General features: G+C 36.3%; 1 protein-coding gene across 1 annotated transcript in view; it reads left to right on the top strand.

Moving 5' to 3' along the window:
• Window positions 1-13442, top strand: part of VPS36 (vacuolar protein sorting 36 homolog (S. cerevisiae)) — a gene marked incomplete at its 5' end in the record, with an annotated part of 14267 nt that extends 825 nt beyond the window's left edge. Inside the window, 11 exons of the mRNA XM_009698680.1 lie at window positions 1156-1270; window positions 2741-2830; window positions 4199-4285; window positions 7575-7607; window positions 7715-7792; window positions 8201-8335; window positions 9327-9392; window positions 9956-10020; window positions 10481-10565; window positions 12987-13063; window positions 13144-13442. Of these exons, the coding sequence (XP_009696982.1) occupies window positions 1156-1270; window positions 2741-2830; window positions 4199-4285; window positions 7575-7607; window positions 7715-7792; window positions 8201-8335; window positions 9327-9392; window positions 9956-10020; window positions 10481-10565; window positions 12987-13063; window positions 13144-13237 (925 nt within the window). The remainder of the gene's footprint in view (window positions 1-1155; window positions 1271-2740; window positions 2831-4198; window positions 4286-7574; window positions 7608-7714; window positions 7793-8200; window positions 8336-9326; window positions 9393-9955; window positions 10021-10480; window positions 10566-12986; window positions 13064-13143) is intronic.
• Between the last annotated feature and the right edge of the window lie 3483 nt (window positions 13443-16925).

Genomic DNA, 16925 nt, shown 5'->3' on the forward strand with positions numbered 1-16925 from the left:
TGAGGGGAGACCTGATCGCTCTCTACAACGACCTGAAAGGAGGTTGCAGTGAGGTGGGGCTTGGTCTCTTCTCCCAAGTAACCACCGATAGGACAAGAGGAAATGGCCTCAAGTTGCACCAGAGGATATTTAGATTGGATATTAGGAAGAATTTCTTCACCGAAAGGGTTGTCAGGCACTGGAACAGGCTGCCCAGAGAAGTGGTAGAGTCCCCATCCCTGGAGGCATTTAAAAGACGTGTAGATGTGGTGCATTGGGACGTGGCTTAGTGGTAGACTTGGCAGTGTTAGGTTAACAGTTGGACTTGATGATCTTAAACCAACCTAAACGATTCTGTGATTCTAAGTTTCACAAGAAAATGGGAAAAAAATATTAACTGGAGAAATTTATATGTAGTTGACACCTGCTTGCAGCCTACAGTCAGATGGGTAAGGTAATGTGCTGGGGGTATCCAGAAGAAATCGGGTAATTCGCTAATGCTGGAGAAGTCAAGTAAATAAAGACCCATGAAAAAAGTATCAGCAAAATGAAATGGGAATGGCGGACTTGCAGTCATGCTGTGATAGCAGTCTGTTATGTTCCTAAAATAATGCTATCTCCAGGTTTGTTTTTGTGGTAGGTGTCATTTTAAAGTGTTGTTTCCATGCATGTTACCTTTGAATGTTGGTTTTGGACAAATCCACATACAGTGTTCACCAGTGACATATGCAAGTGGGATAGATTAAACGTAATATTGAGACCTTTTGTTTTCCTGTGACAAAGATAGTGTATTTTGGCAGTAGTTATTGCAAGTCAAAAGCCAAATCAAATGACTACTTGACGATTAGTTTTTATCTTAACTAAAAGATTTTTTCAGAAATTACTGCCTAAAATGTTAAAATTTGTTATGCTTATTTCTTAAGAATTTATGGTAGGTACATTTTAAATTCATGAGATGTTGCTGTTTTAGAGGTTATAGTAGTTTTTATGCAAGATCGACTATAATATTGAGTCAAAATTCTTAAATGTTGATGCACAAGCGTAAAGCATTATTTGATCTTATGTGAGATAAAGTTAATAGAGGTTTTGATGAAAGGGTTAACTTTGATTGTAGAAATAATTTTTTTAGATATTACAGACAGCTGCCTTTTCTCTTTCCTTGTAACTTTTTCTTAGTGCCAAAATAGTAGTTCATCTTCATCCTGCTTCTTCAAACAAAGAACCTGGTCCATTCCAAAGCAGCAAATATTCCTACATCAAACTTTCTTTCAAAGAACATGGGCAGATTGAGGTAAGTTTTGTACCATGCAAGCCCAACACATCAGATCTTTGGACATGCTTTTCTCTTCTTGCTGCATTAGTGATAATTTTCCATGATCTTTCCATGTTTGCTTTTGAGGTGGAGCTTTTTCAGTACATCCTTTTTGAAGACAAATTCTGTGAGCCTTCAGGGTTCTGTACTTTGGTTAAATAATGCAAAAAAGTTCCAAAAATGTCAAGAGGCATTATTAGGCTTTGTCCTTATTTTAGTAGTTTTAATATAATCCTATGCTTCCTTTTATTAATCTTGTAATTTGAACACAGGATTTTCCGGAATGTCTCTGAAATCTTTCAAATGTTTAACAGAGTGAAAACCGTTTCTTTTTAGCTAACTATTGAAAAGGCATCAAGCAACTTATTCCTAATCATCTCTCTGATTTTATTGCTGAACATTTTTTGTTGCCTCAGAGCTTTGTTTCATTTTATGTTTTATAAGTCTTTATTTTTTTCTACTTACACCAAATCTCAAAGGCTTTGAGTGTGCTAAAGAAACGTAATATATTTTTAAAAGAAAGCTTATCCTAAAAAACAAAGAAATTGCACTCTGTAAAGAAATTTCACAGTATAAGATCCTCACTTGAAGAGACCAAGAACTTTAACTTTGAATGATGAAAAAAGCCATCCCTGTTCACTGCAGAAAATCAGATTTTCAACTTGAATTAGTTATAAATGTCTTAGAAATGCATGTGTTTGATCAGACTTACTTTCATTTCTTTGTGAGCAGTTTTCAGCATAGGACAAGTGTAGATTTATGCCTAGTTGTAATTGTGTAGGTGTTTTGCCTAATTGTAACTTTATTTATTTTAATGTTAATGTTCACGCCTGAAAATCAGGCTTACTATGCTTACTGGTTACGTAGCATATCAATTACGCTCCAGATCTTTTCTTTATGGCTTCAGAATGCTTTCCTGTGAACTCTGAACAACCATAAGAATGGAATAGATTTTCTTTCTGGATTTTGGTCAGTAGGATACACGTACCATTAACTAATTAACTAATGCTACCTTCTGGTATTAGCAATAAACAAATAAGTGTAATTGATCTGTGTGTTTGTCTTTATATTGTTGAATTAACAGATCAATAGTAATTGGATTGTTCAGCTTTCCTTCCTTTTATAAGCATGCCTTTGAGCAAACCTGGACATTTTTAACTTTAGCATGTTTTGGAACATTTTTAATATCTGAAAAAAATATTTTACAATAGAAGTACTCATGCGAGATTAAGTAGTACCTACATGCATGGTTCCTCCTTAATGTGTATATTTTTGAAGACGGGACATTCACAATTTCCAGATAATGAATATTGTACTGTGGATGTATAGGTGTTACCATGCTTTGTCTTACAGTGAAGTTTATTTCATCTACCACCAAGATGCTAAAAATACCCAGAGGTACTCTGCACAGTTTATGAAAAGTCTGTTGTCATTCTTTAATGTTTGCAGTTCTATAGACGATTATCAGAAGAAATCACACAAAGGAGATGGGAGAACATGCCTACTGGTCAGACCATTCAAGTTAACAAGGATCCACAGGTATGTGCAGAGCTTCTGAGCACAATCTGTATGTAATTTCTTGTTTCCTCTTCTTGCTGCTCCCATATGCTACATCTGGCGCACCTCTCTAACCAACACCATGGGTACATGTGGGAATTCAGCTTTACTTTGCCTGTTTCTGCACTGGCATAAATTAGTTTCTCCTTTGCAGTTTTCATCTGGTAGGAAACACTGTGGCCTCTCTTCATTGAGTGTGTTTAGATTTGAATAGTTCATAATGAGCTCCATTTTTTTTTTTTTTAGTCAGATACACACACACATAATCATGCGAATATTATATATATATTTGCAAGTAGTTTTATTCAGCATGAGAGATCTAATGAAGCTGAAAGATCTTTGGTCTTAATTGTGATTCGTGTTTTATTTTTTGCGGTTGGAAGTCAAATATATAATGTAACTTTTATATAACTCTTTGGAACCTATATATGTTTGATTTAAATGTGTATTCTAAATGGACAGTTGTTACGGAGAATCTCTTTGTCATATATTAGATTGCCTTCTTTATCTGTCTGCATACCTCTAGGTTATAAACTCTGATAAACATGTAGAAGTTGTTTCTGTATATGAATATGTTGAATATATGAATATAGTACTATATGAATTGAATAGGATGATTTAAAATTTGTTCAATGTCAAATCACGTATATGTCCTCCTTTGTAAGTGTAGTACCTATAAACATAGTTGCATTTCGACTAATGGGGAAGCCTGTACCCTGTGTCAAGAATCACTTAATGAAAATGCCTTACCACCTGTTCTTATTAAGTCGTAGGAAATCATTAACACCAGTGCTAAGCTTTGCAGTCAGGGATTTGAGGGTTGGCACCACTGCCACTTAGGTACCGGCCTTTCTAAAACACATTTGGCATCAGATGAAGTGTTCACCATCACCTCCATTCTGATACTTCTCAGCAAGGTAAATTAGACCGCACTTAGCATTGTGTTTCTGTGACTGTGTTTCTTCAGGCTAGATTTCTTGAGATAATGATGTTTAAATACACTCACGCCTTTCCACAGCTCTAGTATAGATGTTCACATGGACTCAGGAGGCTTTAATTGAGATGAGCTGGAACGCTCAGCCTGGATTAAGCATCTTCATATTAATAGCTTCAATATAATAATATTATTATCTGTCTACTACAGCAAATTGGTACAGGCTTTACACTTATTGTTTATTTTTTTACAGTGATTTAAAAAGTACTTTCAAGAAAGATATGAAATATTGTATGCATGATACCAGCTCTTTGGGGGAACGTTTCCTGTCTTCTAATGTAAGGTTTTTCACCGTGCGGCGGATGAGAAAACTTAGCATTTCCTATTTTGATTCCTTTCATTATTTTCTTTTGCAGGCAGGAAGAATAAGGGCTGTAGGAATTGTGGGGATCGAAAGGAAATTAGAGGAAAAAAGAAAAGAGACCGACAAAAACATTTCTGAGGTAAATACTACTGAAGTTTCAAGGTCAGCCACCTGTCTGAGCTGTTTACATTCATTCACACTTTCTTTTACAGGCAGCTGAGACTATTTATTGTTTTTGTTGAGAAGTCTGAATTGATTAAAAGTGTATAATTTACAGTTAGTTACTTTGCTTCACTAGCTTTTTGGTATATATAAAGGTACTTCATTTAAACAGTTCCTTTCAAGAAGATTGTTCTTTGAAGCTAACGGTGTGTATTTATAAAATTAATTTTGGTAGAATTAGAAGTCTTGAGTTCAGAGACTTCATCAGGGGAAGCAGAACACAAAGGCATCTGCAGAAAGAGACTATTACAAGTTTGAGGGTTTTTTCCTTCCTCTTTTTTTTTACAGCTAATTTTGGTTTCAATTGAAAATTTAATATATATTAAGAAAAATACCCTGATCCAAGTGTCTGTGGTAAAGTTAGGTTTTCGTCTTATAAATATTCAGTTTTTAAATGTTAGATTTAGGCTTAGAATTACAGTAAAATCTTCTGCAGTCCAGGCGTCAGCAAGATGTTACAAGTATCTTTGCGAAATACCTGGGCTAGATGGAGACCATTCTTTTCCCCAGAAACAGCACAATAGTTCAATTCCAGGTATCAATACCTTTGGACAACAGAGGCAATTAATTTCTTCATATATGCCTAGGAGCAATATCCTCAAAAATAGTCTGGTTCTGTCTCGGAAGTAGAGATTAATACAGAAGAACTCATAAACTACATGCAACAGATTCGTTCTTGTGGCAAAGCTTTATGGGATTCAGTGTGCCACAATAAAAAAGGCATTCACTGCTCTGATACAGAAGAAAATTATAGTACCTTTGCAGGCCACATGCTGTTTCAGATTCTGGTAGCATTAAACTTTTTCCTTTCTGTTTATGAGGAACGTAATGAATGAAGTTCTGTGTCTAGTTCAAAAGGTATTGTGGTTACATGCCTGTGTATGTAGTTCAAAAGGTATTGTCTGGTTATTTTTTCCTTTAGTAGCTTTGTCGGAGAGTAAAAGAAATCCATTTATACATGTTGTATGAACGGAGGAAAACCATGACTTGTAAAATCCTGCCTTCCTCCAGCTTTAAATGTTATAAATGACTTAATTTAAAAAATGGTGCCCTGGCTTCCAGGAAAAGGCTTCCTGCATCTGCTGTTCACTGCTGATAAGAATCCAGTTCTTTAGCCTTTTGTTTATCTGAGGAAGTTCCTGTTAGGTGTGTGCACATTCCCCTTTGTTTCCAGGCCTGCCCTCTGTGAGTCAGGCAGAGGAGGAGTTAGACACAGTATGCTGTTTATTTAGCTAAATCAAGGGTTCTTTTGATGGATGATGTTTTCATGCAGGGTAGAGAGATTAGAAATAAGCTGGGAAAAGCCTTGTTAGAAAACTTTTTGTCGATATCTTATACAAGTAGAGTAGAAGGACTTTGATTTACACTAGAGATTGGGAAATCTATTGTAAATTACTGAATTTGGCAAATTAGGAAGTTAGAAGAGATATTCCAAAGAGAAGCTTTTGTTCTGATAGTGCTAGATTATTGTTATAGAGTAGTATATTTTCTTTTCTCCCCTTGGACCTAGCTTTTTCCCACTTAATTTTGGATACCTAATTTAGGTACCAAGTGTTAAGAGGCTAGACTTCTCCAGTCTGGAGAAACGCTGGCACCATTAGGAGGGGTTCAGATGGAAAGCAAACCCTGTCCCTTCCTGGAGGCATCTCCTTCTCTTCTTTGCATGTTGAATCTCAGAGAAATAAGCTTCTAAGTAAGGTGCCTAAATGTAGATCGGGAAAAATTGGGTCTTCCCGTGCAAATTTTGCTGAAATGCATCTTTCTAGTGGGCAATTAGTCAGGATGAGGTAGGAATCACGTAGAAGCAATGGCTAGAAGCTGTAGGCAAGATGCATCTCTGGTCATTTGATGTATTCTAACTGAACAACCTTCTTTACTTGTGGCTGGAGGGGTTGGGTGCTGCAGTCAGGCAAGCTTTAGCTGAAAAGGTTCCGGAATTTTTCTCGCACCTGTTGTTCTAAAAAGGTTGTTTGTAAAGGTTGACCACCTGGGCATGTTGTCATGTATTTGAGAGAAGCGGGTCAGAAGGCTGAACGCGCGTTGCTGAGGATGGGAGAAATGAGAGTTGCTTTTTAATGTAGTTGCGAACACTTCCCTTTTTTTGCACTAATTTTTTAATGCTAGTTGGTTATTACAAAAACTTTTCAATTTCAGTATACCTTCAGCTTTTTTTAAAGTATGTTTTATTTAAACCTAAAAATGCCCTTTGTGGGTTGTTGTAGAATTGTTGTATTTGAGACCATAGCAGTTTACTAAGCTTAATACACTTGATATAATTGTGGTCCTATGATGGATGTCCAGTTTATTACATATTTTTTTTGTGGAAACAAACTAAAAGGTTTCTTAGAGTAGAAAAAAAATTGTTTTGTACAAATAATTTTTTCCCTTGCTCTAGCGGGTATTTTGGTTTTTAGGTCCAACAACTAGAGTTTTCAGAGGATACATTTTATCTAGTTTCTATCTTAATTTATATAAGTCTGATAATTTGTCTCGTGGACTTTATTTCATTCATTTTTTAAACTGTTTTTTGTTTATTATGGTAGCACCACTGTTCCTCTGTGTGCAATACTTAAGTGAAGAGATGTTGCCACACATGTTCAGAGGTTTTGTCTCTTCAGTTAAGCATACATGTGAAAGCATATACCCTCTTCCTTGCTCATTTGAAATGGCTGTTTCTGACTTACTTAGTAACATCTACTGATTTAAAGTAAAATTGTCTTGTCAGGAGGAGCGTTTCTGTAGATTTACAGCTGGCTTGCTGCTGGCCAGAAACAATAGATCTCCTTGCATGAAGGTTAACTGTTGGAGAAAACCTACCATCACCACCGAGAAACCTTACCCCAACTTTTTAGGAGAGCATAATAAACTTGGACAGTTTAATCTTTTCTGGGCTTCAGTATCTCATTGTTTCTTCCTGTCATATGGACTTCATAAATCGTATTGAACTAGTGTTCACATACTAGAAAAGTGTGTGATTGATTCTTTTCTCCATTCTTTGTTGCTTATGGATTGTATAACTTTGATTTTAAGACCTGATATAAAACAGATATATCAACCAATTATATATAATATCTCATATTGTAGCATACTAATCTAAAGTGATAGCAGCTCTTACGAATAGCTTGGATAGGTGGACAAAGCAGCTTGCTGTATCCATGAAGCTGAACGCTGTTATACTGATCTGCAGTGTCTGCTTTTCATTTCAGGCTTTTGAGGATCTTAGCAAACTTATGGAGAAGGTATGGCATGTGTCACTTATGTAGTAGACTTATGTTTGTTTTCTCAGTTTTAAGCATGCTTTTCTCTGTTGAGCTGAAAGTTGACTTATCTATGTGGTCCTTGATAGGCTAAGGAAATGGTGGAGTTATCCAAGTCGATAGCTAATAAGATTAAAGAAAAACAAGGTGACATCACTGAGGATGAGGTAAATGAATTTTGTTTTTAAAGTCAACACAAATGTTCCTATGCAAAGCAAAAAGCTATCCGTTTAAGACGTGTAATGTTAATAAAGAACACTTCATGCTTGGGGATTTTGTGGTTTAATTCTACATGAAGTAAAAGTTGGTTACTTGTTCAGTGTTAGCTATTCTTTTGACCTTTTCTTAAAAGCAAAGATTTTATTGCTTTTGTGTAAATTTTTCTATTTTTGACATCTGCTGGTCAAAAATAAATTGTATTGAGTCTTGCCTTCTCTTTGCTAGTAATTGACTTTATTGGTAGTAAACTGAATGGATTTATTCACCAGAACTGTCTTACAGTAATAGAAGACTTTTAAAAGCTAGAATCATTCACAAGCTCAGGTACTTTTAAATTTATTTATTTATTTGTTTAGACTATTAGGTTCAAGTCTTATCTACTGAGTATGGGTATAGCTAATCCAGTTACTAGGGAAACATATGGATCTGGTACACATTACCACATGCAACTGGCGAAGCAACTAGCTGGAATACTGCAGACACCATTAGAGGTAAAGCACCTAATTTTGCACCAGCATTTTCCATGTGTTGCTGAATTTTGATGTAAATGTGTTTTGGCTGTAGTACTGTGATCCTTTTTAAAGTGTCAGATTTAGCAGCAGAGTCTCATATTAAATGTTTATGGAGGGAATATATATCATAAAATCAGAATGCTTTGGGTTGGAAGGAACTTTAAAGATCTCTTCCTCTTTCTGAATAAGAAAGTTTAAAGGTAAGTAAGAATTTTTCTTTGGAGTAATGGCATCTCAACTCTGAATTTGTGAAATATCAGTGATATTTAGCAAATTATACTAGCAGTCTGTCTTCTATTTGAATAGCCCTGTATTCATCCCTTGCTGCAGAATACTACTTTTTAAAAGAAAGAGTGAAATAATGCTGACTTTGAAAATATAAGTAGTCAGTCTTTAAACTGCTTAAAAATTACATATTTTGCAAATATAGCACAGAGTCATTACATAGATTACCCCCCTCTTAGTAATATCTCATATTTTAATTTATCTGAACCTATTACAGAATTCAGGATTCTCACCAAAAAGTTAGATCTCATGTTGCAACTTACAAGGCTACGTGTCTACTAAAAAGCATACATATTACAGTATTTTTGTGAAAGCTGTGTGCTACCTACTGTGATCAAAATGGAAAACTGAGTGGGTCTGAAAAGTAAAAACAGTAAATTGATTGATGGATTTAATATATTGAAATTTCTTGTTCCTGTGATTTATTTTCTGCTTTAAAATCAAAGTAATTCACAGTCTTTGGATGTAGCATCAATGTTTTGTGTTTTAAAATTATTAGAGAAAGATGTAACACAACAACTGACCTTTCATGCTAGAAATATGTGGTATTGCACGGGTAGTTTTTTTTGTTAAGGCTCATCATTTAGCTCCGCTGTTTTACCTGTTTAATCAGTCAAATGCAAGTTGAGATACTGTGTTTACTAGATTAATGCTGTTTCTCTTACCAGTCTTGTGCTTAACACAGGAGCGAGGAGGGATCATGTCACTTACGGAAGTGTACTGTCTGGTAAATCGTGCACGAGGATTAGAGGTGAGAAATTGGTTTTATTAAATATTTTATAAAATGTACTTCAGTGATAAGGTAATTAAAGAAAAAGAGTAAAAATGTTCCCTGCCAATTGCTGACTCTACCTGTCTAATACCATGAAGTGATCAACCCTTTATTAAAATTAGGGTTTTTTACCTTTTTCCTTTCTGCTTCTTCCATGTAATGCTTATGTATCCTCTACAAGTTGTCATAATGTATGCTGCTTTTTATAGTACCATGTAAAAGGGAAAATCCATCCTTATCCGGAAGGAAAACTGAAAGGACAGAGAATACTAAAGAATGGTGAATTGATGTATTTTGTAAAAAAGCTGCCAACATTCTTTCTGTAAACAGGGCAAGAAGGATTGTTATAGAACACATAGTAAGGCAACAGAAAGGAGCATAGAAGCCAAGAAAATAGACTGCACAATAGAAAGGAAGAAAATTAACAATATTGTGCAGCCTGGTGTATTTTATAGCTGTAGTTATTAAAACTGTTTGTTTTGGTGTTATGCTGTATACCTGAAATGTAAGCTGTGAATAAATATGTTTTATTGTTTTAATAGTTGCTGTCACCAGAAGATTTAGTAAATGCTTGTAAGATGCTGGAGTCACTGAAATTACCACTAAGGTAAGAGCTTTACAGATATATTTATAAAGCATGGCACTCACAGGTCAGACCACGGTGCTTGGATGACTTAACATTTTACCTAAAGTAGATTTTTTTTTTTTTTAAAGAGTCATCCTTTGCTGAAAGGATGCTGCTGTATGCATCAAGATCTGTTCTATATTAAAATATGAATTTTTAACTGTGGTCCTCTTTGCTAGGAAGACAATATTCTTTTCACTTTCAATACAGTTTTTTCAGACTAGGAAAAGTTTTAACTAAGCCCAGACACATGCCGTGCTCTCTTCAGTCTCTTCAGATTTTGAAGATGCTTTTAATGTTAAGAACATTTTGCAGAGCTTTTTTTTTTTATTTTATTTTTTTGCTTTTGTAATGTGGTTATAGGTGTGGATGCATTAGAAATGTGACCATAGGTGATGTGAACAGGGTTTTTAGTTACTTTGACACTCTCTTTTGATATTAGACTTCGGATATTTGACAGTGGTGTAATGGTGATTGAACTCCAGTCTCATAATGAAGAGGAAATGGTAGCTTCTGCTTTAGAGACAGTAAGTGTACTTCATTTCCTTCAGTGTTCTGACTGTGCTGGGGAAATTTAAACACATTAGATATAAAAACTTGAGGTACAGGATTTCCTTTTGAGGTTTTGAAATACAAAATATTCCACTTCCAAATCTTCTAACAGTAATACTTAAATAGCACTTTTCATCTTCAAAGTGCTGTCCAGGCAATAATCTTAGTCATTACTTTCTCCTTAAGGAATAAATCACTTTTCCATCTCCTCTCAAACCGTTAACCTTCAACCTTCCTCCAAATCTTTTGCGCTGTAGGATGAATTTCATGGCATGTATTAAGCACTTAATTTAACAGAAGTGGACTTCAGACACTGTACACAGTGTGTTTGAAGGCAGTGAAAGTAGCTCTGAAATGTTGATACAGACAGTTGTTTGGTTTGGGTGTATTTCATAAAATAGTACGTTGTATGTGTAACATCTTGTACTGAGTTTGCTGCTGTGAAGAGTGCTCAGTTGGAGCGTAGTGCATATAACATTAAGGTAGCTTCATCAGGGAAAAAAAATAGTATAAATTGCTTAGTGTGGTAAACCTTCATGGTCTTGCTACCTCTGAACATTAATTTAAAGTCCTGCTATCCCATTATTTGATGCATTTTCCTGTGTCTTTCAGTGGGATGTAATTTTTTGATTTTTGTAAAGTTGAGGAAAGAAAAAAAAAAAGTAGAGCTATCATCAGACACGTTCTCATTTGATACATGAGGTAGACTCTTCAATGCTTTCTCTCATCAGGAAGATTTTTAGATAAGAAAAATATATGTAGCCATCTAAAAGATTCTGTCCTAAATTGTCAAAACTAAAATGCTTAAATCTTTCAATATATGGTAATCCTTTCAGTTTATTTTCTTATGTTTGCAGAAAAATACCTAGTCCATTTTAGGCTTTTTTTCTGATTATTTTTGGTTTCTAATTAATTTGTTGCCTTCAGTAAGAGTGCTTATCTGTTTGAAAGGAAAAGAAAAACCTTTTCTTGATAACAAATGAAGTCAAGTGCAAAAAGCAATGGATGGTGGATTTATTACTGAAGTGCCTTTTTTTTCTTTTATTTTCATAATGTGATACTTTGACTCCATAGAAAAATGTAAGGGAGAGGCTTTGAATGAGGAATGCTGGCCCATAAGGGAAAGGGAAGATGAGATCAGACTTGTGGCCAAAAACACCCTATACTTAATGTATAATGTACAGTAACGTGAAACTTCGGAGAAGAGGCGAAAGGAAGTCACAGGGTTTCAGACAGGAGAGAGATGTGATTTTGAATGGCTGGTGAAGACAGGAAATGACATGGAAGTCAAAGGAACCCAAAGTCACCCTTGATGAGAGTAGTGGTTTGGGAAGGAAAGGTAATTAATCAGCCATAGGCATACTAGATTGTATACCTGCCTTCTGTTACTCAGACTTGATCACTTAGCTTCATAAAATCTCAAGTTAGGACTAATTTAATCTGAGTTTCTGTAAAAAGACTACTGCTGAGAATGATGCAGAACAGACCCCTCCCCACCAGTTATGTGGGAAGCAGGAAATAGCAACTACATCTGGATTTACAAGCTTGCTTGAATCTGAAGCAATGGAGAAATAGAAGAATTATTAATTTGTAGCATAATAAAACATGTTTATCTGGGAAATTCAATGCAGTAATAAGTCTAGACTTCATCTCTAATATTTTAAGCATCCACATGTCCAACCTGTGTAAGAAGGTTTCATTTTAGCATGTATTAACTAGGGTGGTTGAGACAATGAGGCCAAAGTTTTGAGTCCCAAGACTGAACCTATCTTTTGTGTCAACTGAATGTGATGGTGGCTTTTACTGACCCCTCTTGTATGCCATAATATAGGGTGGAATACTAAGGTTTGGGGATTTTTCTATAGGCAGTGGGCATATTTTAAATCCCATTAAACTCAAATTCTCCACTTCTATCTGAGGTGACTTAAATTTCTAAATCGATGGCCTGCCCTGAACAGGTCTTTTATTTCCTCACTTAGGCTTCACTGTTTGCAGAATCACTTAGTATAACTGGGCTGTGTAAATACTGATTGTGACAGTATACTGCTGTCTGAGCTATTCTAATTTTTCCGTTCATTTTGGCCCAAAGGCATCTTTTAAAAAAATCCAAAGGAAGGAGTACCATGTGATTTTTATTTATTTATTTATTTTAACAGATTTAACTCTTTTCTACATTCCTTTTTTGTACTTGGTAGTTTTCCCAGGACACAGAAGAGGTATTTTTAAGGAGAAATACTCATATGTGCTTTTTAAAATGCAAACAAACTAGTTGTCTTTACAAGGGATTTGCTACCTATTTGTTACTTCACAAGGCTAGATCTGATTCAGTAGCTGAGAGAAGTTCATTGTTCTTTTAATGCTGTAGTTTGTTTAGTTGTGTATTTGGTTTTTGACAGGTATCTGAAAAGGGTTCTCTCACAGCTGATGAATTTGCTAAGCTGGTGGGGATGTCTGTTCTCTTAGCCAAAGAAAGGTAAGCAATATTTGCTGTGTTTAATACCTTCATTATCATGTTGTTCTCAAGTAATACAGCACGTCTTTTGCTTTCTCTAGGCTGCTTCTTGCTGAAAAGATGGGCCATCTTTGCAGAGATGATTCAGTAGAAGGCTTGAGATTCTACCCAAATCTATTTCTGACCCAAAGCTAATGTAGTTTGTGTACAATTTGTTACGTAACAGTGGAACAAGAGAGCAGAGGGGAGAACCCTTCCAACAACTGACTTTAAAATTCTTATTTTGTTAGCCAACTGCAACGGTGATGAACATTGCAATGCTTTACAGTTCTCAGGTATTTCAAGTGCTGAATCCTTTTACGTGGAGCTGAGAGGAAATAGGAATCACTAAGTCAGAAGCATGTTAATTGTTTCAAGCCAGCTAGCTCATCTTTCAAGTTTTATTTGATGTGCTCTGTAGTTTCTCATTTCAAGAGAAGACAGATGAAGATTCCACACAAGTGAAAGTGGAGAGAATATCCCTGTAGTCTGCCGCGAGGGTTGGCACCCAGAAGACAGGTTACTGCATACTCCAGTTTGTTTATGTCTAGAGCAACAAAGCTGACAGATGTATCCGTAGTGATAAGAAAAGTGACTTTGCTGTGTACTGAGGTGTAAGGAACAAACTAGTGTAGAATAACCCCTTCTCCCGCAAGTGATGAACAATTTTCTAAGACAGGATCTTGGGATTCTTGTACTTTGAGACGGAGAAAACCTGCTGCAGGAGGGGCTGATGTATGTTAATGTGAATCTAGAAAACAAGTGTTTATTTTTGTCATGTCTTACACTAATATCTCAGATAGAAGCATTGTTAGCAGAGATTTCCTCCCTTGTCTTTCCTTGCCATCTTCCTTCCTGTCTCATTATGTTGCACTTTGGGTGCCCTTTCTCTGTCCTCTCTTTATGCAGCAGAGTGGAGTAGCCTCCTGTCGCTTTACCTGTCACTCTCCTGTCACTACTCTGTGCTTTAATGTGCTTGGTTTTTGTCTTTTACTTCTACAAAAGATAATTTGTTTGTTTCATCGGCCTATTATCTGTTTTGGAGAGACATTTGCTTATATGTCATATGTAAAAATTAATATGCTTTCAATATTGAAGGGAGGAAGAAGACATTCACCCTGTATTTAATAATCACGAGGTATATTGTTTGGTGTTCCTCACCCTGTGTTCACACTGAATGCAATTTGATAGTCTCAGTTTTCATAACTCCAGTGGAGTTGTTACATTACTTGAAGATCTGTTGTCATGGTAATAACGGAAAGTGGATGTTTATGATCCAAGTCACTTCAATTTTTGGTGTTTTGAAATGACCAGTTTTAAGAAACAACAAAATTCGTTCAAGGTATGGGCAAGGACAACATACAGGTAACTGCACTGTGGTTGTAACGGCCAAATTGACATTACAAAAAAGGAGAAGGCGGCTTTTAAGAGCCTGAAAAATATTTTCAGAACTATTTCAGTGTTAACATAGCTTAGAAAAGGGTTACGAGCCTGCCCATAAGGAGTTCAGTGCAGAGATCCCTACAGTGGTGATGCTTGAGGTTCGTAGGATGCTCATTTAGATCCAGAGAATTGTGTCCTCTTATCCTTGTCACAAGCAAACTTTTATGCAGTGCTTTCTTTAGGGCAGTTTTCCTCTGTTTCATGAAGGTGCTAAAACTAATGTATTTGACATAGCTGAAGGAACCAGTTCCACACTATTCTTACTGTGTTAAGCATCTAGTATCATCTCTTCAGGAGCCTTACAGCTTGCTGCTTTTCTTCATCCTCCCCACAACCCACAGAAAAGATCTATGTGAGGTACGCCAAGCATGGAGCATCTACGGAGGGACTGAAAAGTGAGGAATTCGGAAGCAAAAAGCTGGTCTGTGACAACTGTTTCTTTTGCCCAAAAGCCAGACCTGTCAAGGGAGACCAGTGGTTTATGGGCCTGAACCTCTCCCCACAAGGGGGCATGTCTTCTGCTGAAAGAACAAAACCAGAAAGGAAATGCCAAGGGCAAACTCCCAGCCTCCATTGCTCCAACCCTGAGCATTTCATTATCTTAATTAAGCAATAACAACACAGCCTATTTAGAATGATGGTACCTTCTTGACCTTTTCTTTCCCAAGATTTTTCCTTGACTTTTTTTTTTTCTACAGGGAAGAAATCTATAGGGTAAATTGTATAGCTGATTTAGAATTTAAACATACACATGAGAAAATGGGTACTAGAAAGTAATAAAAATTAAAAGATTTTCTTAAATAGACTGTTCTGTCGGGTTTTTTCTTCCTAAATGTTTTGGGCAGCTTTAAAATCTTTACACATCAAAATCTTGTGGTTCTGTGGGGCAGGTTTTTAAAGCACATCATATTTTTGCTGTCTCGGTTTGTACCTAAAAGGGTACAAGATAGTTTTGATTTAAAACAAAAAAGGCAGAATTAAATGTAATTAGAATGCCCTGGTTCTGTTGCTGAGTAGCCTGTGACCCATCCCAGCCAGAACCGCAAAACTATCGATCTCTACACAAGCACCAGTTTCATGAGGGAACCAGTCTGAGTCCGAGGCAGGTGTATATCCTGTGCTAGTGTTGGAACATCATTTGACACGTGTTTTCCCAGCTGAAAGACAACAGAAATCATATATCTGATACCATACTGAGAGCCAGCTGTTGGGTGAACAAATGGAGTGACACATTTATGGGTGTGTGGTATCATGGCAGTACATCACACTGTCCTAAACTGTCATTGCCCAGTCCTCTTTCCATTGGTACAACCAGCAAAAAATCTATTTATTGTATTAAAGCAGGATTATAGGAGAGAGGAAAACAGGAATTGCCATTCTCACAGATCTTTCTAGTTTAATACAGAAGGTGCCCATATGAACCTTTCATGTTTTGATTATTCCTAGAATATTTGTATCATGACACACGAACATTATCTCATTTTGCCAGGGCTGCCCAATTACACAGTCTTTTGAACAGAGGTTTGGAGCAGAGGTCTGTTCAAAAAGTACTTGTTTTTTTATGGAGCAGTCTTAAATGATGATTATGTTTTTCATTTGAAAACACAGACCTTTTTATACCTCTGACAGGAAAAGAATGCTGCTCAGGAATCTGTACATCTTTTCCATTTCTCCTTTGCCCTTGTTTTCAGGAAAATTGTATTCAGCCTATGGAAACATGGATCTAATCTGAACCATATTTCTGAAGTGCAAACCTTTTTTTCTCTGAAAAGATATATCTGTATGTATGTGTACTTGGAAGTCTTCAGAAGTGTATCTTTAATAATTGCTACTAGCTGCATATTGATTAGCTAAACTTTCCGATGCTCTGTTCTTCTAACAGGAATTTTACAGTTTGTCCAAAGGGCCTGACTGTGCTTCTTGTAAAATTAGGGGAAGTAATTTTGGGAAATTTGGGAAAGTCACCAAATTCATTGGGACAGTAGTGGGAGACAGCGGAGTCCTGTTGCCGACAGGAGAAGTTCCTGCTTCCTCAACCTGGGGAGGCTTGCATTTGCAACTGGACAGTTCTTTCAAAATCCATACTGAAAAGGCAGGAATGGCTAACTCAAAACTACTTGTGGATTTGATACGAAACCATTGTTTTCTTTGGGAGGAACCCACTCCAAAGTTGTTTTTTTCTGAGCTAGATTCACAAATCTGATAATTGTGTTGCTTCTATTCTAGCAGTTCCCATTTCATCCTAATTTTCGGTGCTTCAGGCATTCACATGACAGGCAAGACACTCTAGTTCCAGGTCATCTTCTGCTGGGAAGACTTCAATTATCATTGTGTTCTCCCAAGAATGAGCTGCAAGTACTCATGCAAAGAGGATATTCTGGGCATGTCTGTTGGCAACGTT

This window comes from Cariama cristata, unplaced genomic scaffold (genome assembly GCF_000690535.1).
Source record: "Cariama cristata isolate BGI_N322 unplaced genomic scaffold, ASM69053v1 scaffold17854, whole genome shotgun sequence".
Taxonomy (NCBI): domain Eukaryota; kingdom Metazoa; phylum Chordata; class Aves; order Cariamiformes; family Cariamidae; genus Cariama; species Cariama cristata.